The sequence below is a fragment of the Leuciscus leuciscus genome, assembly GCF_965113295.1.
Source record: "Leuciscus leuciscus genome assembly, chromosome: 6".
In the NCBI taxonomy this organism is placed as follows: domain Eukaryota; kingdom Metazoa; phylum Chordata; class Actinopteri; order Cypriniformes; family Leuciscidae; genus Leuciscus; species Leuciscus leuciscus.
The window spans coordinates 29,764,686-29,790,674 of NC_138730.1; the positions used below are offsets into that span (position 1 = coordinate 29,764,686).

Genomic DNA, 25,989 nt, shown 5'->3' on the forward strand with positions numbered 1-25,989 from the left:
CAGTAGTATCTGTACTTTCACTCAAGTAAGGAAGTTGTGTACTTCGTCCACCTCTGATGAATATACATATTTATTATATATGAAGTTCATCATACATATTGTATATGCAGGACCTTCACGGAATATATAACATCGAATTATTTTTTTGAAGTATTATGTTTGAAGTTTATTATTATTATAAAAAAAATGTAAGTATGAAATCTAGCATTTCTATATTGAGGGTCTCTGGGTTGGTTAAAAGTCTGGATCTGTAAAGGTTGAAAATTGTTGCTCTTAAATGCATCTGTCATGTTTTTACAACACTGGATTGAATCATTTGGCACATTGGTACACACTCTCATCCACATACTAAAAGTCTCCTAGTATAACAGTAATAAATATCACTATATTGCGATCATATTTTGATGTATCTGAAAATGGCCAATTAAGTACAAGAGGGGAAAAAGTGCATTTATTATGGAGGATCTGCAACAGAACGTTCTAAACAAGACTTGAGCAGCTCGTATAGTCCTCAGAGCTCCAGCAACTAGCTGAGGCAAACAAATATAAACAGGAGAACAAGGGATTTAATCTCCATTCCAAAGTCTTTCAACCCTAACATCCACCTCCAAGCAACCCTGATACTTTCGAAACTTATAAAAGCTCAACTGGCTTTGAACAAATTATTTTCAAGTTAAAATAAAAAGAACAAAAAACAGCCAACACAGATTTTAATAACACACCTATATAAAGGCAATAAAAATTGATGCGATTACCACACATGTAACATAGCTCCGTTAAAAGAAAAAACAACAAAGAAAGTTGTCCGATTGACTAAGTCTGTTGCATGGACGTGGTGATGGGGAGAGCTGTTGGCCCCCATATTGTCTCTTGCCCTGTAAAGATAGGGAGCAAGATTACTGCATGCTGTGAGCTCACAGCTACTGAACCCCCTCCCTGTTTTATGGGAGGGGTATTACAAGGGGGCGTGTCCGGCACAGCCCCCTCTAAGAGGGGGTGGGACGGGTTAGTCTGAATCAGAGTCACTGCTATCTTCTGATGATGAGCTGCTGGAGCCGTCTGACCGGTCATCATCATCATCTTCTTCATCTTCATTCTGTGTATCATGTGTCAATGTTAGAAAAAAATGAATACCGACAATAATAATAATAATAATAGAGCAGATTTTCTAAAAATGTAACAAAAGGAAAATTAACCTCGTCATCTTCATCATCATCATCATCACTATCAGTGCTGCCAGATGACTCATCATCTTCATCCTCCGAGTCTGAGGTGTCTGTTTTGTCATCATCGTCATCCGAGTCCGACGTGTCCTGCTGGAAACCAAGAGTCACATATCTTTCAAACAAGCAGCTATGCATGTCTATCACTGTATTTGTTTGTGTACACACATACAAACACACACACCATCAGCACACAAGGCAAACTTTAAGATGATTAACACCCTAAGACACTTCATACTGAGTCCACAGCCTGTGTGGGTGAGTTGCCCAGAGAGAGCGGGCGTTACCTTGGCCCGGTACGCCATGGAACGCTTGCCCCCCCCAAGACCCACCGTCGCGGCTCTGGCACCTACCGCCTTCGCCTTGGTGACTCGGACTTTCGCCCCAGGACCTCGTGCTTTTGTCGTGCTTCGCCGTTTCTATGAGGGCAAAGAGAAGGTGGGGTAGGGGGGTGCAAGGACAGAGCAGCACAGGAAAAAAAACACGTTCAAGCTTAAGCAATGATTATTAGGCCCACAGTACAGCCCTAAGAACATTATCCATTCAAGTCATGTTAGTTTGAGCCGAGAGACGTATGTGATTCTGAATAGACAGAAAGGAAATAATAAAGCCACATGTGGTGGCAGGGACAGAAATAGCCTCTATAAGCAAAATCAATCAACTAAATTAATCAGAGTGCCTCATTTTGCCATGCAGTGCAGAGGGTTACGGCATAGAGAAGAGTAAATCACAATCTCAGCTATATGAATGCTGTGTCAGAAGTAACTCAAATATACAGAGCTTTGCATTATAAAGCGCATTACAGCTGCAAAAATGCGCAATTACTTACCGTAGTGGAGAACTCTTTGTAAACCGCACGCTCCTGAGGGGACAGTGACTAGGAAAAAAAGGAAAAACGAGAGGGAAATACGTCACTACAAATCTCCAAACTCACATTGTTCACACATTTATTTTTGTAATAAGGTAAAAGACACACAAAAGTGTCCATGTAAAAGAAAAGGAAAATCTTTTAAAAAATCTAGTTTAAAACACGTGTGCCAATTTCTTAAAGGGTCAAAAACCCTAAACTAAATTTCCTGAGATTTTAGTATTGTTTAGCAGTGTGTGGAACATGATAGAAGGCAATGTTACCATTCCTTAGTTTTAATTGTAGGAGAAAACTAGTTCATTTTAGTATTTTTTGCACTATTTTCAACTTCGGGTTTAAATTCATCTTCGTGTCAACGTCATAGGATGTGAAATTTTCTTGTACTATTGTACAGTGATGACTCATCAGTGTCTCATAATTATTCATGAGACAGTGTGTCCTTATCCTATGAGAAGACGCATCGTATTAATTATTCACGACAGCACGCATTGATTTCCCATGACAGGCGCTTCAAACAGTGAGATTGCATACGGTAAGTGAAAGATGCACTTACTTCTCACAAAACCATGTATATTGTGTTGCGTGTAATGGTAATGGTAAATCGCAGCGTGCATTTGTGGGAAGCTTTGATGCTTTTAACTCAATGAGAGCGAAATAAAGTCTGAATCTAAGCCGTTGCTGTGTTATCGGTCTCCCCTCTTCCCCCTCCACTCCGGAGCTTACACTGGTCAATGCACTTTTGTTGCATTTTTCAAAACTGACCGACTGAAACAGGGGGTTTCATGGCCCTTTAAAAATTTACTCTTTGTATTTATATTTATTCATAAATAACATCTATGTTTTTGCAGATTCACACTACATGATATTTTACCTGAACAATTTGCTTTGTTTTTCAAAAATGAAAAAGTAGGGAAGTCTTTGCTAAAATATTAAAAATATAATAAGAACAATAACAGATAAAACAAAAGATTATGCCAAACTACTTAAGACATCTTCTTTTAACATCATTCAAAATGAATTTTTATTTAGAAATTGAAAACATGCTCATAATGGTTGAGGTGTAATTAATTTTTTATGTATTTCTGAACTACTTAATATGTAGGACAATAAATTAGCATCATGCCATTGACCCATTAATAAACAAAGTGTATTTGATCTGCAGAATTGGATGATTCAACAAACTTCTTACCTTTACCCAAGCCTCAAGCTCAGCTTTGTACTCTAGCTGTTGTTCCTCCACCTGTTTTTTATATTTGTCTTTCTGGCTCTGACTAAGCTTGTGCCATCGCTTGCCGATCTCAACCATGCGCTCCTTCAGGCTGAAGTGATTCAGCTCACCGTTAGTTAGGAGTTCCTGAGAGAACATTTGATACCCGCTCCTGAGGTTGGAAAGGAAAAGAAGAAAAGTTTTGGGAACACCTTATTTTACACTGTCCTTGTTACATGTACTTACTGTAGTAATAACAGTAAATGATATAAGGTAATTAATCACATGCAATTAACCCTAAACTAAACCCTAACCCTAATTATATTGTAAGTGCATGTTGTTAATTAATATTACTCAGTAGTTAAATGTATAGTTACACTGTAACAAGGACACCTTTAAACAAATGTAACCAAAACGTTTTTTTTAAAAGAAGGAAAGTCTCTCTGGAAACATCAAGCTAAAAACGTGACACTTACACCGGGGGCTTCTTAGGCTCGCCATCAAATTTCGGTTTCCTTTGTCCCTGTCCTGACAGAACTGTCCTCATCTCTAAAAGCTCCCTCTGCAGAATAAAAAAAACAAGAAGAAACATGAGCGAATAGACTTTTTCTATTGATCCTAAACGCAAAGACAAGACAAAAGACAAGTCTATGTTAAAATGCTCATGAAAACAGATTAGCAGGCTGATAAACCACTGCAAAATAAATAAATCTCTCTCTCTATATATATATATACACACAAAAGTTAACATATCAAGATGCCAGGTTCATGAGAATATGGTAGAATAGGTGACAGAACACTAAAATAAAGACATTTAAACATCACTGCAATGATGTTGAGTCACACTGATCAAACAAAAGTGCAAGTTCCACCAACTTCAGCTGGAAACAGCACAAACTAAGCATATGCATATACACACTGAGATACAAGTGCATCCATTGCAGACTCCTCCACCTCTACACTGGGGAGGAGGAAAGTTAGGGGTGACCAACATTTTGACATTTCTTCAGCACAGGTGAGAAGACAGTGGTCAAAACGTCTGGTCACTGACCACGGTCCGGTACTGAACCTCGTATCGCTTCTGGTCCTCTGCAGCCTTCTTGATCCAAGGAATCTTCTCCTTCTTTTCCATGGCCTTCCAAGCAGCATCCATTGCATTCTGTGCTTTCTTCCGGTCATTCTGTGAAGAGCAGCAGTTTAAGTTTATGGTTTCTAAAAAAAGAATGTAGTGGTAGCTCAAGTACTTTGGAAAAGCTGTGCAAAGCAAGCCAATCAGTACAAATATGCTTAACGTGAAGTGTTTTAGACCAATGAGATTTTGCATGATGTCACAGAAATGTTTAATACAAATGTAGCATTCTGTGATTCAGTAAGAGGTCTCTTCCTAACTTATGAAAATCATTCATGTTGCTCTTACTCTGTATTTAGCCAGATAGTCTCCTATCACGCTCTGCTGCCACATTTCCTCTGGAGTCTTCGGTGTTTCAGGAAGCCGTGTTTTCTTATTCTTATTGTCTCGCTTCTCTTTTGAAAGGACATGCCCCCATTGATCCAGCTCAGGGTCACGACACCGTTCCTACGGCACAACAAGAAGAAACTACAGCTCATTCCGATCCAGACAGCATACCACAAGAGCATAACAGCATGCATGTATATAAACAAGGACATCTTGCACATGCCCACCTTCACACATGGGGATTTGGCCCTCAGGGGGCTGCCTGCACCCCCTAAGCTCATCTTGCCTCCCAGCTTCTCCTCTCCACACACACGCTCCCTCTCCTCTTCTGGGAGACTCTGGAGAGAGACGGTGTTTAAGACAAAGTGTCAAAATAAGCAGAGCCTCCCTTGATCAAGAATTCAATGGTATCTGTTTTAATAGTATGAATTTGTGGTGCCTTGTACTTACCTCAATAAACCTCTGAAGGTCAATCTCATACTGTTTCTTTTTCTGTTGAGACAGATAAACATTGTAATTTTTAGTTATAGCAGAGCCAGTGTTAATGTAACAACTGTGTTATTAAGAATTGATATTTATTATTAACCATGCCTGCTTTGCCAATTAACCTGAGTGTTTACCTTCCCCCTTTGTTAGTTCCAAAATAGTTGTCAACGAAGAATAATTTTTTTAAAGTAAATTTTCAGTTAACACTGTTTATTTTTAAAGAAATTATACTTTTATTCAGCAAGAATGTATTAAATGTTACAGTAGAAAAATGTATCATGATACAAAAGATTTATATTTTAAATAAATGCTAAAACTTTGTTCAAACAATACTGGAAAAGTTGCAGCACTATTTCCACAAAAATATTAAGCAGCACAAAATGAACAATAAATGTTTCTTGAGCACCCAAACAGCATATTAGAATGACTTCTGAAGGATCATGTGACACTGAAAACTAGTAATACCGGCTAAATATAATACCTGCTAATATTCTATTCTATGCTTTGCCATCACAGGAATAAATTACATTTTAAAATATATTAAAATAGAAAGCAGTTATTTTAAATTGTAATAATATTTAACTATATTAATTGTTTACTGTATTTTTGATCAAATACATGTAGCCTTGATGAGCATAAGTCTACCATTTTGGCCATCAGCCACCCCAAAAGGGGTCAGCCAATGGTCAACCACAGAAACCTTTTTGGATAACTATTATTTGATACTGACTTTTAATATTTTCTCTTTTGCTTTAAACAACCGAGAGTAGATGGGTCTACAAGACCTGTTCACATCGTTTCTGGAACATGTCCTTCTCTTTCTGGGTCATCATCTTCCACTGCTTACTGCATAGCACCATTCGCTCCGTGCTTGGCACGTCCTTCATGTTTACCATTAGTTCAGCACAGTACAGCGAATAGCCATTTCTGCAGAACAAAACCATAAAAATATACTTTAAAAAACTGCATATATATGACAAATACTGCAAATATATAGACAAGAACCACTAGTTGATTTCAAAACGATCAACAACATTGTTTCTAAGAGCAGCATATCTTGGTAAGATAAGTCAGCATAAGCCATGCAAAACATCTAAATTAAGAGATTCCTGAGAAAACCAAATGTTACTTAGCGGTTTAAAACATACGGTGGTGGTTTGGTTGGCCGGCCATCAAACTTGTCCTTGAGCTGCCGTTCAGCCTTGGTTAAAACAGACTTGACGTGCTCATCAGAGTTTGCATCTGGGTGAGCTTCAAAATATACTCTCATGCTTTCCTGAATGAGGAAGTAACATTTCACAAAGTTTACAATGTAATTTATCCCTCTAATCAACAAAGACTGTATCACCTATGCCTCAGTGAGAACACAAAGCCATACCTCGTAGTGTTTCTGCAGCTCTAGAGCTTTGCTTATCCATTTCAGCCTCTTTTTGTCTGGTAATTGGGACCACTGTCTACGTAATACTTCCTTCAGCTCCTTCTGGCTTACCTACAAGTATCAAACATGGAAAGGTGAGTGTAGGTCCATCCATAAACAGTTGAATATGATGAAATGCGCTCAAAAAAAGACTGAATTTTATATAAATAAGTCATAAGCTGGACTTTGATTCAGTTACTCAGTTCTAACTCTTTGTACTTGAGTTGCTATACCAAGACTATATGACCACTAGGGCCTTTTTCCTGCCAAATTTTGTTACCTCTGGGTGAATTTTCATGTAGGCTTTCTTCTCATGGTTGTACCATAGCTGCTGAGGGGTCTTGGGCTTCTCTGGGAGGTCTGACTTCTTTCTCTCCTCTATTAAATCTGGGTGGTCCTCCCTAAAAACAATAGAAGCTTCACACTGAATCACCAGTACAAAAAACGGACATACTTGTGTTAGGTATTTATGTGCAGAGGAACGTGGACACTAACTTGAATCGTGCCATGTTCTTCTCAAAAGATTCTTTCTCTCTCTGGAATTCTTGAATGTACTTGAGCTGACAAAAGTTATAGTGCAAATGTAAAAGCAAAACAGATGACCTTCAAAAGTAGGAACTTTATGAGAAAAACAGCTCAAATCTTTGAAAAGAATGAAATTCTACAAACACCAGCACTTCACATACTGTATAGTAGAACAGAAAATACCAAAGCACTGGACTTTTTTTAATGAACAACAACAATTTAGGTTAAAATGTATGGTAATGTACAAAAGAATGTTTATATTACCATTAGGTTACCATTTCTGTTACATTTTTCACTACACATCTTTTTGCCATTTAAAATGTTCTGCAGTGAGAAATGTTTTTTAAGTAAAAATATTCTCAATAGATGTTAAATTATAAAAGTGTTCTTTTAGTATTATTTATTTATTATTTTCCCTCTATAGCTTTAATTAATTTTATTTCAACTTATTTCAGATAGTTACAAGGCAGTATTTCTATTTTTTATTTGTACTTTTTTTTTATTAGGTTTAAGCTATTCATCTAATATATTTATACTTTAATATACCAGTAGTTAATCTTTACTGCAATTACCAAAACCGATTTTTAATAATTAGTTTTATATAACATCTTTATATAACATCACTGAGCTAGCATGCATAATAATTAAAAAAGAATGAGGAAAATACAGTCTTCAAGAGAAATAGTCAGAAGTTTCAAGTAAAGCATGTCACACTGAAGGACAACTAAACTTCCCAAAAGTATTTCATGTCAACTACCCACAAAAACTAACCTTTTTCTTTTCAGGAAGCTCTTTGTATTTTTTGGACAGAATCTTGGTGAGATCCAAGTTGCTCATCTCGGGGTGGATTTTTGCATACTTGGCTCGCTTCTCCATAAAGAAGCGAAAGTAGGGAGTAAGGGGTTTCTTTGGGAAGTCTGGATGTGTCTAAACAGAGTTAAATGCATAAACACTATGAAAACGCTCTATTAGTTGACACAACACATCAGGGTAAAACATGAAATTTGATTAGGATAAAAGAGATATTAAGAACTTTTGATATCTTCACATTCTCACCTTCAATTTTTTCCCCTTATAAGGGTTCTTCACATATTCAATAGCATCAACAATGAGCTCTGTCATCGTTCTGTATTTACGTACCTAGGGTGGGAAAATTATTAAATCAACTCATTTTAATGTTCTGCTTATTATTGTGCCAACAAAGTTCAAAGTAAAATAATCTTTACATGGACAATCTAAACAGAATGTCTTTCACATAAACGCCTATCAGTGTTATTTGGAAAACAGGCACATTATTGCTTTAGCTCACTGGAATTTGGCTCACCTCTGTGGAAACTTTCTGCCATTTCTGCTTACACATGTCTCCAGTGAAAGCCCCAAACCCCACCTTCTCCCAGTCAAAATGAGACTCTGTGGTTTTATACTTCATTGTGTCTCCATCAGGTAACAGACTGCGTATCCTCTCCAGCAGTGTCATGCAGTCCTCTTTGCTCCATGTATCTGCATCTAACAAAAACCAACACCAAAGCGTTGAATGATCAAAAACAAGGTGTTTTTTAATGCTGACAAAAGCAGTGTAATTGTCGTGTGTCTGTGTGAATATGTCCTTTATTAACAGCGTGCGAACGTACTTGACTCAATTTTGATTCGGCCTGCCTGGGTGCCAGACACACTGGTGCTGCCATTCATGATGACAGAATTCACCAATCTCCACCTTGACACTTCAGAGAGAGAGAGAGAGAGAGAGAGAGAATTTATTATATAGTATTATATTGTATATTAGTACATTTTTATGAGATATTAATACATATCCCTTGAACTGTTACTAGTAGCATTTTCTTTCTTGTTTAGCAACAACTGCTTTTTAACTTTTCATATGTAATAACTAGTCAAAATTAGTTTAATTAAAAATGTAAGATTTCAAATGTTACTAGCAACAATTGTAATACACATTCTAATAAATAGGTACCAGTGTTTATTCAATTAGTGTTAGGAGAACTGGTAGAGATACTGATAATCTGAATTGTTACAAGTAATGTTACAAGTAACTAAAGAATAAGCACTAGAACCACATGAATAGTAAATTGTAATATATAAATACTAGTCGGAAGAGAATAGCTGATATCTATGAAAGCTTGTTTCCGCCACAGATAAATTAAAAAAAAAGAAAAAAAAAGGTAATTGCGACTTTTTTTCTCAGAATTGCGAGTTTACATCTCGCAATTCTTTTTATCTCAGAATTGCGTGATATAAAGTAGCAATTGCGTGTTATAAAGTCAGAAATGCGTGATATAAAGTCGCAATACAATTGTGTTTTATAAAGTCAAAAATAATTGTAAACTCGCAATTGTGAGATAAAAAGTCACAATTATATTTTAAAATGTTTTATTCTGTGGCAGAAACAAGCTTCCATAAATATCTGCACCCCAGATCCTTATCCAATTCAAAAGTAAAATATGTAATATGTTACCAGTAACTATGGAATAGTTACTTGTCATTATTGAGCGTCTAATAACAAAGAAATAAGTACTAGAATTTAATAACACACTTATGACTAATTGAATAAATATTAGTCACAACTGGAGTAAGTACATAAATACTAGTATCTAAAGAACAGGTTCTAGTGAAATTGAAAATGAATGATACAGTCACTACTATATTAATAGCAATTAAGTACAGTAAACATAAAAGTAACAGATGCTAGTTAGTTAAGAAATAAATGTAAAAAAAAAAAAAAAGCTTGCCATATTAATGGAAATAAGCTAAATTAGTTCTCATAAACTCATATCATAAAATGTAAAACAATAAAACAGTCTGTACAGAGCAGTGTTACTTTAGTATTATTTGTGTAGTATTAGTATTATATTTTGAAGTAGCTTTTATTTTTATTTTGTAATAGTTTTAGTTGACAAGAACCACACTGGCACATAGGAACGTAATGAAAGGGAATGTACAATTAATGTATTAAACAGCTGATTCGATTTTATTATTATTTTGTAAATGGTCGTCTAATTGTGAAAGAATAATGAAATGTACTGGATGTCATCACTGCCACCCAGAGGAACATAATGTGCCCATGCCCCGCCTCTGGAGCACCTCGACACGGACGCGTCATCACGCCGTGACCATACCAGTGCACCAGCGGTGGCGAGCGGCGAGAATCCTTGACGAGATGCTATGATCGCATATTTCCAACGCCTACACATGACCAAGCCGCGATTTTCATCTTGGTTCACTTAGAGCGACCGGCTAAACCAGAAAGGACCGACAACTATCCGGGATTGCTTCACGATTCATGCCACGGTTTGAGGATGCGAGAGAAACGCACGTACATGGTGTCGGGGGTCATCTTGGCAAGGAACGGCAGGAAAGACTTTCCTTTGGGATTATGTAACCACGAGCAGCGAGACGCGAGGACAAACACGACCCTTGCTCGAGCGCATCAGTGTCCGCGGAAGTCTCGGTCTCTCCTCCCGTTCTCCGCGAGCGCTCACTGTTTACATTCTGCCAGTGCAGCACATTCATAGGCGAGTACTTCAATAAACGCATAAAGATAGTACAGACATTTTATTTTCTGATCCGTAAGAGATATGACATACAATTCAACACATAGTATGGTTTGCTTCAGCATCTATTTAAACGTTTAACTGATTTTATAATATCTTCTCGTGTAATTCGTGTTTGTTTCAAATGTAATAACAACGAACAAACTTAGGTCCAGTGTTTCACTGGCATGCTTACTTGCATGTTTATATCTTGCGTGATATATAACAATTCTTATGTTGAGCAAAGGCTCGCATGTATACTTTTACTTTACCAGTATCACAATATTTATTGCCTTGTATAATATGCTATGTTATATATCATGTCATTTATCGCAAAATTACCGAGAATTGTCACTGATGCACCTCGCACGTGCCCGCGTTCCTCTCGAGCTGTGTGTCTCGCTGCGCGCCCGCACGAGGCGCCGGTTTCCCGGTAACAGTGTCATCCCCGCCCGCGCGCAAGGTCAACTGAGCCAAAAAGGCTAAAAACGCAAAAATGTTATTCTTTCTGCAATGCTCGAGTTTTTCTATGAACAATAAACCTCAATAGTCGTATTATGTTCAAGAAGTATTGCACTAATCACTTCTGACCAAAAGTATGACAAAACTGTCCAAAAATACATAGAGTTTTATTAAAAGTACGGTCAATAAAAAAGTTTACGCCTACTTACTTAATAATTCGTGTGAAGCTCACTATAACTGATTAAATGAATGAGTGTAAAATACGTTTCCTTTAGTGCACCGACCGTTAGTCTGTTTGCAACCCCGGTAATGGCGTCTTTATTCCGGCAGGAGTCACCACGCAGCTTCCGCTGGCACGAACGCCTCGGCTAGCGCGCGAGCTACTGGGGAAAGTACGACGAATAGCGCTTACGCCGATTAAAAATGCGAATCGATGTCTTTATATGCGCATACCAGTTGTATCCTTGCTGAATTCAGGTGTATTTGCATGCAGATTTTTTTGGTTTGTTTTTTTGCAGGGATTGTGACAATATCATAAAATGCATTATTTCACTATAAAATCAATTTGGTCATGAATAAAATACTTAAATGTTTAATTCTGGTGACATATTAAATATCAGTTGAATAATAAAATGTTTCGGCGAATCAGAATTAAAAATAGAGGTATGAGCGGGCGCTTGTGCCTTCTCTCGCCCCAGAGCTCTCACTGCAGAGCCGCCATGAATGTTACAAAGACTCGGGGACGAGCAAATTGAAAACCGTTCCAAACGGGCTCAAAAATGATCAAATCTCTTACCTTTTTCAATATTCCGGCACGGATGTGCTTATTAATTAGCGATGTGTTCGTGTTAAACGATTTTATTGTATTTAAGTATCTGTTTTTTAGCCGTAAACCCCGGGGAGTCAAGTCGAAACGAATCCGACAAAAGGAGCGTCTGGTTCGGTATGAAACTCCGCCCAGCGCCGCAGGGGGAGGAACTCCGAGGGAAAACATGCGAGAAAAAAAGGCGGAGGCTAAAACTTAAAAATAATATTTATTTTTAACATTGATACATTTCTAAATTATATTAATACAATTGTTTATGTATTTTTCAACATTTTAAAGCTCGACTTTCTCAAGCTTTAAACTCGCAAAACCTAAGTAGTAATCTACCGTACATGCATCTAACAACCATAAACTACGTTAATATTAGTTCACAATTGCTATATAGCTCTCTTTTTATGGCTGGCCATTTAACAGGACAAAATATATACTGGTTGCCAGGACTCTTTGCCAACCCTGCAACTACTTCAAGTGCGAAACCGATTGGTTTGGGTGCCCACATTCATTCTGCTGCCGCGGAGACTCGCACGGCCTCCGCGCTCCAGAAATCTCGTCTCTGCAGCCCAAAACCAGTCGGTTCTAATTCGTGTGTTGAGTTTATCTTCATATGTTTGCAGAGACGCTGGTGCCTGCTTGTGAATCACAGTCGGGCACCGATTTCCCTCAGCCTTAGTAAAAGTGCCATTGACTGTATCTCGCTCTCTCATGCTCTCTGATTGTACACACAATCGTCACGATATTTCTTTATGTGAAACTGACCAATGGCACGAGGAAAGGAGGAGACAGCTGTGACTGACTCAACCCCTTCAGTTTGACCAAGCCTGAAAGAGATGCTTCACACAGATCACTGAAATGACTGAGAAAACAAGTCTATCATTCATGGATTATTATAGTATTTCTGCAGCATTTTGTCACATGTCAGTGTGATATGAGCTGAACAGGCATGAACTGAGTTATCCAAGATTATTAGTGCACTTGGTCATTTCTAGATGTTCTCATGATTCCCACAGTCATGGTTTTTCAGATATTAAAAGAAAAAATCTTTTATTTTTAAAATTAAAATGAATTAAAAAGTCATGGAACAATGTTTGCAAGAAAATCATGCAACGTGACTATAATATTTGAGGCTCACCTCATGTTTATGTAAACTGTTTGTTTAGGTCATTGTATTTGAGAATGTGTTTTCCATCTATTATGAAAAAGATCCCTGAAAATGTTGTTATTATTAAATGTTAATTAATACTGCAGAAGTGTGTGAGTCAACGTGTAGTATGTTTGGGCCATGTACTCGGGCATGTTTCTGTGCTTACAGACATCTTGTTGCTACCAGCATTGAGTGGCCATGAGATGGCAGCAGAGGTGCATTAATAGAGTGAACAGTCATTCATCATCACTACCACTACAACACATGGATTGCAAAGTTTTTCACTTCATATCTAGCACATATGACTACATTGTGCTTTCTTGTCAGTTTGTCTTGCTTCAGGTTACACTGAGTTGTAAAACAGCATTCTAGCATAGAGAGAGAACATAAATGTTGCACTCGATAGAGGATATGTGGAGAGTTTAGTGACGTCAGTGGCTGATATATTCGGTTGTTTTTCAAATTTGAGGATTAATTGAGACAATATTATAATGGTATTACCATTTGAAATGCACTAATTTTAGTCAATGTGACAGAAAACATTTTAGCACTTCAGCAAGATATAACAACAAAATGAATTTGCTTGATGTGTGTAAAATAATAAATAAAAAAATAAGACAAAAAGTCTTATGTAAAATCAGTTCCATTATTTTATTTTGTTGGGCCTGCATCTAAATATTTACAGAGCTAAAACCAAAACATTTGCCCAAATCATTGACATTCCACAGTAATATATTAATTAATAATCACAAAAATCTGTTATTGAACACCTCTTTCTCAATCACACCTGCTGTGTTCTCTTGCTAAGGTCACTTCAGCTTTTTAAAAGCAATATTGTATCTGAAAGGAACAATCGAGTGAAAAAAGGCACTACTACAGGGTGTGGGATAGTTATGAAAACAGTAGAGAACTGTTTTAGAAGGGGAAAATACACAATTTGACATTTTTAAAACCATACACAACAGACTAAACAACATCTTAGATGTAGTCCCTTCTTTATAAAATTAATTATTCGCAAGATCATCTTGGTGACTGGAATGTACATGATACACATGATACATAATTATACCAAATCTACACTTGCTTCTTAATTGTTTACATTCTAAATCAGTCCCTCAAACAACAAATATTCACCTATGGAACCTGTTAATAAAACTAAACAGTAGTGCAGCGAACGATCAAACCATTTCACAAGTGTGCTTGGTGATATTTAAATCATAACAACATTATTCAACATAGCAGAGATAGTGTAAAACGCAACCCTTTGAACAGTCATTTTCTCTCATACAAACTGGGTAAATAATAATCAACCATAATCAAATTACTCTTTTTGTGTCTTCATGTATTATTTGTACTTTACTTAAAATATTCCCTTAGTGTTCGTGTGATAAAAACACGGTCCTCTTTGGTGCTCTGGTGAGAAAACTGGTTTCAAAATAGCTATGCAACCATTTTCAAAAGACAACATATTCACAGTTGTGAAAAACATATATTTTCTTCTTCCAATTAAACTTGTGACTGCAACCAGAGTTTCGTCGCTAGTGGCAATGCTTATAGATATATATTTCTGTTTAGCTACAAAAATATTGAACACAGACATACATGCATACAGTATATGTATATATACATACACAATTTGCATTCATGTTATTATGTACAGTTGTTCATTTTTAGCAGTACACTATATGCAATCTTCCAATGAAATAAAACAAACTGATAAGCAGTAAAAATTGCTTCATTTTAAATGTACCTTTAAGTGCTTCCTGTACCATTTTGAGCTGAATGGAGATCATAAATTCATTTAACGCTCCACAACACACACATAACACAATAACATTTCAACTCTGATAAATAAACAGATAAAATATTAATAGTACAGGCGACAAACATTTCTTCACGCAACAGATACAAGTGACACCGAGCAACTATTCAATACTTTTACATATGTATAAATATAACGTCTCCATGAATTAAGCAAAAACAAAATGAGACAAACATTGATTAAAGAAAGGGAGAAAAAAAAGACAGGCAGTACATTTGGCCATCTCTGCCTGAAAAGAAAGTCAGGCCAGCCCAGGTAGTGACAGAAGAGGAATGAGGTCATACTGGCATTTGCATCTCTGTATATTCATCTTGGCCTTCTCTGTCATCAAATGACGGCTCTGCATCATCTGCGTCAAGCTGTCACACAGACAAAATGAACAGTGTTAAAGGCAATGGGCAAATCAAGATTTCACATTTCATTATTAGCCTTGTTATATATATATATATATATATATATATATATATATATATATATAAGTGAGATTTTATACAAGTTTACATAAGATATCATTAGACACATTTTTAGAGAATGTATCTTAAAAGTTTATTTGTCTTACCCCATTGCCAAATTTAGGTGTAAAACTAAAACAGGTTTATATTTTAGTATTGAACGCACTATATTAAACACCATATCTACAAATAGCATTTTGCCTTTAAACTGAAAGAAAATAAACACTTACACATTGTATCTCACGTTGAGTAAATATTCGGGACAACAGGAACCTCCTGAATGGCACAGTGAGGACAAGGACAAACGGGAAGGCTAAAGAGGCCGCGGTTGACATTACAATCCACAGCACAGCCAGGCACACCAGCTGCAAACAAGTGAACAGGTGCATGCGGAGAGTACGCACCTGAAATAGACGAGTCAAGAGGTTAAAGCACAGCTAAATCTGAAGAGAACGGCATTCCAGACCTAATGTCATCAGAATATTGATTTAAGAATGGTGAATACTGTGATCTGAAATCTCTGAAACGAACCTTGCGGACATAGGTGTGGTCAGGGTGGTACTTCGGTGGCATGAATAGCAGCATCATGCGTTCTGTTAGCTGGATCCCATTGAGAGACATCACTCCCATATAGAGGAATATACCAAACAACACAGCGATGGGAACCTGCCGCAAAAGATCTCCAATCACAATCGAGAGACCTTTGGAAGGAAGAGGGTTTATATACTGTCAGTTCTGAACAACAAATAAAAAGAAAATACAACCAGTAATAGCCACAACTGGCCATTCACTACTAATTTATCTAGAGACGCACTGATTTTAAAATTCTGGCTGATACCAATACAGAGCAACTGTCGAGTTCTGAAAGTAAAAACTAAAAAATTCAATTTCTCCATAGGTAAATTGACTTTCAATGATAACTTATAAACCTTTAAAGACAGCCTTACTGTGAACTACGAGGTTGTTAATTAAAAGTATTTGCTTCTGTTGAAGCTTTTAGCCAGCATTCTCTCAACTTATCTTTCTTTCAAATAATCATGTTTAACTACATTACCCATGTTGCTGTACAGAAAAACGCACCAAAAGATTGCATTAGCTCCGCCCACTCCCATGAAGCACCGCAAATGATGTAATCGAGTTGTTCTCTCTACACTCTCAAAATACTTCAATATTTGAATATGAATGCATATTTTGCAATAAACTTTTATATATAATCAACATTTTTAAATGAGTAGTTTTATATTTCTCTAATATTTTTTATCTGATTATGCTGTTTACAATGCTTCATGGGATTGTAGTTCTTTCTATCACTAAAGCCATTAAGTACACAGTCTAGTACCTTGTATTTTTGTCCGTTTTTAAATAAATGTTTTGCTTCGAATCAAAGTTTGTAATGTTATGATTCTCTTTGTAGCTGGTTGGCTTGGTTCATGGCTTATAATGCTTTAACAAAGACTTTTTTGAAATCCCTATAGGAAAAATGAATGGGAAAAAAATACTTGCAGGAAAAAGTGGGCGGGCACTGTTGCACTCTATAAACCAATAATTATTTTCATGTAATGGCCTATAAGTAATTAATGGCAGTATTAAAATTCTATAATATTTTGAATACTATTTTGAATTTTAAACATCAAGCATTTTAAATTAGGCATCACAACATTATAATGTACAGTATGGAAAAAATAAATAATCATTGTGAGATTTGCAAAAGATTAAATTTAATTGTATAAATTTATTAAAGTATTATTATTATAAAGTATTATTGAGTAATTATTATTAAGTATTAAATGTTATTAAAGTGTTAAATAATTAGTATTTTAAAGATTAATTTGAGTATTGGATTGAAATTAGATTGAGTGTTAGATAATGGCAATTTAATAAAAATGTAAAATAGGAGAAATGGGCATGTAACAAATAAAAATCTAATACCAGCCAATTTATACAGTACATCCAATATAAACAGATAGCGATAAACTAAATTGGCGGCTAACTAATATGGTGCAGATATATATTTATCATCCTTGAATTTAAGCCACTCACCAACAAGAAAAGCCACCAGAAATCCTGTTACTCTCTGCTCTTTTACTTCCTGAATTCGAGGTTTGTCACCAGGAGCAACGGCTTTGCTCATCACCGTCAGACTATTCGCATGAGTGACAGAACGAACAGTAGCACCAGTCAACCACGGCAGCCCAAAGAGCGCTGAAATCCCACCCGCGACCACGATGATTAGCAGGTCCAAGTGAAACCCTGACCCCTTAACCAGCATCCTGTCCTTCTTACTCACAATAAGACTGTAAAGGAAAATAAAATAGAGGAATAATATAATTGAGTTTTTAGTAGGCATGGTCAGATCAGAATAGTGAATGCCTGTGACTCACGTAGTGATCTGAGTCTCCATGAAAATGAGTATGTAGACGAGCAGAGCCGGTAGAATGCTGGCAACCATCATCCAGATGGGGAACTGGCCATCAGAGCCCAGTGGGTGTATAAACCAACCACGCTTGTCCGGGCTGGTCACAGAGAAGCCATCAGGCACACTTAGTTTCTATATGGGGAGGAAAGAAAGACCATAAAGACATGCAGAGATATTCAAGTCTCTAATCAAATAACAAGCATGGGGTAACTTATAACTCTTAAAGCACAGTCACATCAGCGAAGTTGGCAAAAAATATTGATAGTGTAGCAATATATGAAACACAGCTCACAAAGAAGCTCATTTTAAACCAAGCAGCTTTCTGTTGGTCAACATGGAGATTCTGTGTGGGGAAATCTTACACCCTCATGCAAAATTGCAGATAATGTGGATTCCTATTAAAAAAATATCTGAACATCACCTGTGAAAAAAATTCACTGAACTATAGTAAATGTGACTGCATCTTTACAAACAAGTACTGAGATGATCGTCTCAGATAGTAATATCGTGGGACTTTAATTAATGGCGGGTAGATGTTTAAAAAGTATTAAAATGTCTTTAATTCACTTTTCAAAATGTCCCTTTTCAAAAGTCTCAAAAAAAGCATAGGAATTTTTTTTTTTTTTACTGTTTTAAATCTTTGGATAGTTACAAAATTGGTCTTAAATTGTGTGTGGGGGGTGGGGGGGTTAGTCTTTTTTAAATTTATTTTTAAAAAAGTATTTTTTTTATTTTTTAAGTTTAATTTCTTTAAACATTTCCTACAATTTCAAGTACTTCAAAATGTCATATGTAAAAAAAAAAAATTTTAAATAGTAAAGGGATAGTTCACCCAAAAAAGAAAATTCTGTCATTTACTCGCCCTCAAGTTGTTCCAAACCTGTATGAATTTCTTTGTTCTGCTGAACACAAAAGAAGATTACTCTTTATTCTTTATTTACTCTTTAAGATTAGATATTGGTTACCCATATTCTTCCAAATATCTTCTTTTGTGTTCAGCAGAACAAAGAAATTCATACAGGTTTGGAATAACATGAGGTGTTTAAATGATGACAGAATACAATTTTTTGGGTGAACTATGCCTTTAATATCATGCTGGTCTTTAGTAATTTTGAAATGTGTAATTTAAAATATTGCTTAATGTCTAATGAATTTGAATGTTTGTGTGGACAATGCTAAGACTAAACTAGTTACATTATACATTAATCAAATTATATAAACATTTCTTCATGTGTCACCTGTGTGTAAGTATCCTTAATGCTGTAGTCCAACAGAACCATGGTGGAGATTGCAATAGGAACTCCAAAATCCCCAATAGCCCTTCGGAGCTGTGTGAAAAATAAGATTCAATATCACTATGGCCAATAACACTTCATCACACACAGAATCAAGTAAATGCCACCCCATGTTAGAATGAACATTGGGATACTAGCTTACACTGCCAGGGAAAAAAGCGCTGTTCTTGAATTTACGCAGATAAAAGGCAATGAAGAAGGTGCCTGACGTGAGCACCAAGGAGAGGAGAGCTGTGTTTGGCTGGTTCAGGTTTTGAGAGGTATCTGCAGGTCCGCCGTCACTGCTGGGTGTTGGTAAAGCAGTGTCATTTTCTTCTCGCATATAGCAGCTCTTGAGAGGATGATCCATAAAGATCTGCACAGTAGACAAAGACTGTCTGAATATCTGCTATTTGCATTTAAATCTCTCTCATAAACATACATTACTGTTCAAAGGTTGTTGTTTTTTAATCAATGAATACTTTTATTTAGCAAAGATGCATTCAGTTGACCCAAACAACTGTACAAATGTTACTGTATTTTTGATCAAATAAATGCAGCCTAGGTGAACCTAAACATTAAAACATTTCAAAAACATTAAAAAAAATCGTATCAACCCCAACTATTGAACGGTAGTTTAATTAACAAATAGCATCTCAATACTTTGCCCAGCTTGAAGAAGGTCTCGTAGATGAAGATGAGAGAGATGAGGATGGAGAAGATCTCTTGGGTGAAGCGTGTCACAAATCGCACCAGGAAGCTCCCTTCAAAGGCCACCGTGAGAACTACAATGATGATCAACCAAATTCCAATCCATGCACGTCCTGTCAGAAACTCGATTTCATTGGACCTGCAGAACTGCAAACACATTGATTCATGGTCACATTCAGATTTTCCTGCTATATCATTCCAGTGAAACATTTTACAGTTGAGTTTGTTTGTGGGGCGAATTCACTAAACAGTTGCACCATTTTTTCATGCAGCAATTCAGCATAAAAACTGTCTTATTCAAGTTACACTGTGTAATTTTTTTTTTTTTTCAAAATGTACAGACTTTTAATATTGAGTCAATACATAATTAATAGTAAGCCTATTATAAGCGTTTATATTTTAGACCTGTCAGAATGGTTTTCGCAGGAAATTGCATCCATGCATCACTCGCCTGTGCGTGTCTTTAATGCGTTTAATGTTTAATGTGTTTATGGTGTGGGTGTGCCATAGATTAGTTGTCACAATGAGCAAGAAAGTTAGACATGAACCAGCTAAATATCGAACCTCCAGGGAATAAAAAAAAACACTGAACAGAGGCGAGTTTGCTGGCAAAAAGAGAACGCAACAGAGCTCGTAATAAAACAAGAATCAACACTGGCTTGGCTTTTCGGAGATGGCGAGAACTGAGGGATCTGAAATGTTGTAAAAGCAACACAGAGATGGCGTTTTCATTACTTTAAGATTAAGGTATTTTATTGAATAGATAACTTGCCTACTAAATGCGAGTACTAAATGCATTGCAATAGCACAGCGAGTATTTCAATTTAATCACTATCATTTTCAGTATAAAAACACCATTGTAAGCAAATTAGGCTAAATATAAATTGCACTTTATTCACAATTCGGTGCTATTTGAGTGCAATTTGTTCATAATAAAAAAGCACTATCAGTGGGTGCAATTTGATCTTAGTGAATTTGTAGAATTTGTATTTAGTTATTATAAATACTAACTGAATAGTAGGCCTCTTCAAATACTAGAAGGGGTCCAGAGAAGCCCACCACCAGCAGAGGTTGAGCCCCAAGCAAGCAGAACAACATTCCCTGCATGGCAGTGGCAATAATCAGCTCTGACACACCGATTAAACCATCTGTCTTTTCACCTGAGGAAGAGAGAAATTATTTCATCAGGCAATGGTACCTTGTTTTAGTTGCATCAGAAAAACAGTGCTTTAAATAATTAATAAAAAAACAGCTTTAACTAACCCAATAGTCCTCCAAAGGTGATGGCAGGTGAAAGGGCAGCAAAGTAAATGAATATGACTGTGGCCATGCATTGAGGACTTAGGGCATCCTTAAAATCACTGATGTATTTAGGGTAGCGGCGCTGTGCATCTCTGATAACCCCGCCAAACAGCCGACCCGTCCTCTGAAGAGGATCGTCTATAGGTTTCGAAGGTGGATGAAGAGCTGAAAGATTGAATAAAAGGGAGATAAAATGCTCATTCAGTACATTTATTTTGGATAAACAGGAAACTGATCTGTTCACATATGTATTCTGCATATGAGCAAGAGCCTTGTACCCATGTCCTCAGGGCTTTTAAGTTCCTTGGCCTGTAGTTTGACCTCTAGCTCATGTCTCTTGTGCAGAATCTCTTTCTGGAAGCGAGCGATAGAATGCAACAGCTCATCTCCTCCAACCTCAGATGGAGGAAGCACAATACTGCAGTCCAGGAAGCTGTTGATTGCTGTCAGCAGGTCCTGGCGCTCATCTGCCAAATATGCCGCCTCATGAAAGTGCTGGAAGGGACATTTGAAATAGCATTTTTACTTAGTGGAAAAATGGACTCACAGAGCAGTTAGACAACACTACTGTTCAAAAGTAAGATTTTGTATTTTTTTATTTTGAAAAAAATTCATGCTTTTATTCAGCAAGCATGCATTACATTTATTAAAGGTGCTCTAAGTGATGTCACACGTTTTTTAGGCCAAAACATTTTTTTGTCACATCCAGCAAACATCTCCTCACCATCCGCTAGCTACCTGTCCCCTGAACACACTGTAAAAAAAAAAGCGGTCTCTGTAGACACCCCAGGCTCCACAACGGCAAGAAAAACAAACTGGGCTAACCCGCACCACGAAACATAACAAACTGCTCCAGCCAATAACCGACAAGAAGGATTTGGGGGTGGGGTTTGGGGAGTTAGTGCGCGGATAAGGGAGGGTCTAGCTAGCCTCCGTTTTGTTTGACAATACTTTAAACGTCAACAAGAAGTGACGTCACCCAACATCACTTAGAGCACCTTTAAATGTGACCATCAAGATATTTACAATATTACAAAAACAATATTTCAAATAAATGCTGTTCTTTTGAACTTTCTATTCCTCAAAGAATCTGCATGAAAAAAATGCAGATGAAAAAATGCATCTCAGTATCCACAAAAATATGAATCATATTAATATTATTGTATATTGCTTTTACTGTATATTTGAACAGAGAAACATTTAAAAAATCTCACCAAACCTCAAACTTCAAAAGGGTTGAGTACATTCTCTGAAAGTCTTGTTTTAAGGATATATATATATATATATAGAATAAGCCAGAATATAAATTGTTGATGAACTATCAGTTATTTAATGAGACTTGATAGTGTCTTATGTGCTTACTTTATCTGACATAAGCGTTGATATGGAGCGGCCGATTTGGTGGTAGTCAACATTGGCACTGGGTGGGCCAAGGAGCACGAATATAAACCGTACTGGAATCGGCACTTCTAGAACTGACTCTAACAGAACTGCTTCCTGCAGTCTCACAAAGGCCATGGTGGGCTGGTCCAGGAAATCCACGCTACCTGTGAAAATCGAGATAATCTGCATCAAGGCTTTAACAGATGTAGTATGTCATATGCCTACTCTTGTGATATCACAGAGCTGAGAACAGACAGTAAACTCACCCACAAGGACAACAGTCGCTTCTGCATCCTCGGGAATCTTCTCAAGCAACTTCAGCTCATGTTTAGATTTGGCCTTGTGCAAACCAAAAAACTGGGGGGTGTCTTTCTGTGGAAACAATGAGGAAAAGGTCTATTGTTTGTCTATTTTACCTTTCTTTGACTCTCAAAAGCACACACACAGACTGTAATGAACAGAGTACCTCATTCTTATCCAAGTCTACACTACCACGCGACTCAAAGTTACGCAGTCCTCCAATGAGCGGGTCTGTGGCAGGGGGCTCGGGTGCGGCGATATGGTTATTGCTATGGTAATGAGATATGAGAGAGCCAAGGCTGGTTGCAGAGATGTTCCGTTTAAACAAGCTGTGCTCCTTGCCATCACTCGGGTGACTGACAAACAGAAGAACAAAAAAGAAGAAGATTCAGCTGCATAATTCAAATGAGTAAGATGTTCCTGAATAGGTGAGTATCTTAAAGGGAATATTATTTATGCATTTTTGAGATATGCTATGTAATGTTCACATAACCTATGTACACTAACCTGTGTTTGAGGAGCAGGGCTCGGAGCACGTTGGCTCTGTCCTGTGCTCTGATCTGATCTGTGATAATCATCTGCTCCACAACCTGATGAGCAATACCAGGAAGGGTCTTCTGGTCCAGGTCCAACAACACTGCACCTGCAAAATTATATCATCAATACATCAGACACATCAGACACAAAAGACATTGCTTCCAAAACACACCACAAAACATAATTACAGCGAAAGCATTTTAGTTACAAGCTGGCGGTAATATAGTGCTCAGAATATATTTTAAAAAGGCCATATTATGCCCTTTTACAAAGTCTTGATTGGTTTTGTCTTTAGGGTCTACTAGAATAGGTTTTCATGCTTGAATGTTTAAAAAAACCCATTATTTTTCACTTATACTATGGGGCAGTTGAATGCTTGACTCTGATTGGTTGACGAACATTCTTAGGAGTGCAATTATTTTCAGGGAAACTCATGGCTGAAGTAGTTTCCAGGCAGGTCTTGACTGCATTACATGTACATTTCACTTCGCCAAATGATTTCAGTCATTTCACTCTACAACAGCAAAAAACAAAACAAAAAAACTCTACGACACTGACAAAGTAAATAAATATATTAAACAATAGGATAACAATTATTTCCATTTTTTTTATTTCCACAAAATTACGTTTTAATATGTATGGAGAGCACATACTCTCTTTCTACCGCTTCATTTAAATGATTTAAATGAGCAATATTGTGACTCAAGGCTACAATTGAAGCGTTTCAGGGAATTCAGAATCAGTGCTTACTGATATAGAGAATAACTCCTTTTGGAGTGGACTGTGTGTTTTTAACATTGCAGAACTTTTTCATGCTCAAAAACGAAAAAAAAATTAAAATGTAAAAAAGCATAATAGGTCCTCTTTAAATATATATGGAATAAAAAGTATATAGGCAAGCAATTAATTCACCTATTATATTTTTATAAAATAATTAAAAAACATTTTAATAAAATAATACAAATATTTAGTATTATATTATATTATTATATAAGATAAAATATTGTTATATTTGATTCAATAATAAAATAATTGTATTTCAGTCATTTCTGTCTCCTCTGGTCTCTGTCCTCTCTCTCACCATGTGAAATGGTCCTGCGGAGCTCCAGCAAGCTGCGGAATGAGAGAGAAGCTACATGAGGTTTTCCCCAGCGTTCGGTCTCCTCCTCCACATCCTCCTCAAACTTTATCCAACGAGCCGTTTCCCTCCACTGCATCTCCTGGTTCTTATCCATCACTAACTCATTCAGCTCAACAAACACCTGAGAGAACACATACACTTATAATTTATATGAACTTTCTTACACAGCTTTCCAATACAGCTATTTTGATGAAAAGTCATCTGATTAAGTTATAAGAAATTACGTGTTAATTGAGTCAGGTTTGAAATGCAAATCATTTAAAGCAAAAAGTTTACAACACATCACAAACTTAAGCAAAAAATGTACTTATATAGTTCATGCATCATGGCAGGTAATGCTATAACATTTGTTAGAGGAAGCAGACTGTCTCTGCAGTTCTTTTAGACGAGAGCAATCTTTTCAGGCAAGCCAGCCAAAAATGTCTGCATATTTCAACTGTTGTTGTGTTGTCAGTAGAGCTGTTCAATTTGTTGTCCTAAAACTAATTTCAAGCATTTGAAGTTCCCTGAGGAATTTCTAATGGGTTTTTAGAATAGAGGGTTAAATTTATGGGTAAAATACAGTATGTGGTTAACACTACTTGAAGAGACTTTAAACTACACACCTCAAATGTGAATCCTGAATATGTTGTGTGCTTTGAAAATAGCAATTTAAGATAAGATCCACAACCATTCAAAAGTTTGGGTTTGGTAAGATTTATTGTTTTTGAAGTATTATACTCATCAAGGCTACATTTATTTGAAGTAATATTATATAGTAATATTGTAAAATATTGTTACAATTAAAAAAAAACTGTTTTCTATTTAAATATATCCCAACAAATGTATTTATTCTTGTGGTGACAAACAGCAGCCGTTACTCAAGTCTTCTGTGTCACATGATCCTTCAGAAATCATTGTTTATTTGGTGCTCAAGAAAAAAAAAATTATGATAAATTTTGAAAATGGTTTTGCTGCTTAATCTTTTTTGTGAAAGGCAGTTTTTCTGGATTCTTTGATGAATAGAAAGTTGAAAAGAACAGCATTTATGTGAAATAGAAATCTTTTGTAACAATGTTAAAGTCCCTTTTGACCAATTAATTGCATCCTTTGCCAACGTATTAAGAGTATGAATTTATTTTAGAAAAAAATCTGTCCCCAAACTTTTGATGGCCGCCTGATTGGAAAACTACATAAACTCACATCTTTGTGAAATCTGTAAAAGTTATTAATCCACATAATGGCTGCATGTAATTTATGTTGTAGAACAAAACATTAAAGTCTCTTTAAGTACTTTAAGAACTTATTTTACTCATAAATCAAAAAAGTACCATTATTTAATAACTGAACAGCTCTATACTAGTACAGTTTTGCCAGTATGAGCTTGGTTATACACAGTTCTGATATTGTGACCATTCTCTGCCCTCCACAACACCAGAGGTACAGATGTGGTGTCAGCAAACAAGTGGTAGTTAAACACCACACGCAAGCTTCAGCTGTTCCACAAACCAATCAT

General features: G+C 36.5%; 2 protein-coding genes and 1 long non-coding RNA gene across 7 annotated transcripts in view; 1 reads left to right on the forward strand and 2 right to left on the reverse strand.

Moving 5' to 3' along the window:
• Positions 1-429: 429 nt before the first annotated feature.
• Positions 430-12,126, reverse strand: ubtfl (upstream binding transcription factor, like). Of its 5 annotated transcripts, none has more exons than XM_082172631.1 (20): positions 11,986-12,126; positions 8,814-8,903; positions 8,507-8,688; positions 8,239-8,322; positions 7,954-8,109; positions 7,153-7,217; positions 6,938-7,058; positions 6,619-6,729; positions 6,389-6,516; positions 6,026-6,167; positions 5,205-5,246; positions 4,982-5,092; positions 4,716-4,874; positions 4,368-4,478; positions 3,775-3,860; positions 3,281-3,470; positions 2,053-2,100; positions 1,511-1,642; positions 1,197-1,316; positions 430-1,096 (listed from the first exon to the last, which is right to left on the reverse strand). In XM_082172631.1, exons 2-20 carry the CDS (start codon positions 8,869-8,871, stop codon positions 1,007-1,009), a joined length of 2,136 nt encoding a protein of 711 aa, XP_082028757.1. In that variant the 5' UTR covers positions 8,872-8,903; positions 11,986-12,126; the 3' UTR covers positions 430-1,006. The 5 variants fall into 5 exon arrangements, with proteins under 5 accessions (XP_082028757.1, XP_082028759.1, XP_082028758.1 ...); XM_082172633.1 differs by having other exon boundaries at positions 1,197-1,313; positions 1,577-1,642; positions 4,350-4,478; XM_082172632.1 differs by having other exon boundaries at positions 1,577-1,642; positions 4,350-4,478.
• On the forward strand, positions 8,914-14,104 carry LOC309500898. The gene is made up of 2 exons (XR_014206722.1): positions 8,914-10,709; positions 13,325-14,104. It is a non-coding gene; the product is annotated as an uncharacterized lncRNA (long non-coding RNA).
• slc4a2a (solute carrier family 4 member 2a) overlaps positions 13,784-25,989 on the reverse strand; it is a 29,892-nt gene continuing 17,686 nt past the window's right edge. The window contains exons 8-23 of the mRNA XM_082172610.1: positions 24,435-24,615; positions 23,324-23,459; positions 22,983-23,172; positions 22,783-22,888; positions 22,496-22,680; positions 21,412-21,628; positions 21,095-21,298; positions 20,843-20,991; positions 19,784-19,978; positions 19,284-19,496; positions 19,085-19,174; positions 17,812-17,978; positions 17,471-17,724; positions 15,962-16,131; positions 15,661-15,834; positions 13,784-15,337 (exon numbers count right to left, since the gene is read on the reverse strand). Of these exons, the coding sequence (XP_082028736.1) occupies positions 15,257-15,337; positions 15,661-15,834; positions 15,962-16,131; positions 17,471-17,724; positions 17,812-17,978; positions 19,085-19,174; positions 19,284-19,496; positions 19,784-19,978; positions 20,843-20,991; positions 21,095-21,298; positions 21,412-21,628; positions 22,496-22,680; positions 22,783-22,888; positions 22,983-23,172; positions 23,324-23,459; positions 24,435-24,615 (2,712 nt within the window). The 3' untranslated portion in view covers positions 13,784-15,256. The remainder of the gene's footprint in view (positions 15,338-15,660; positions 15,835-15,961; positions 16,132-17,470; positions 17,725-17,811; positions 17,979-19,084; positions 19,175-19,283; positions 19,497-19,783; positions 19,979-20,842; positions 20,992-21,094; positions 21,299-21,411; positions 21,629-22,495; positions 22,681-22,782; positions 22,889-22,982; positions 23,173-23,323; positions 23,460-24,434; positions 24,616-25,989) is intronic.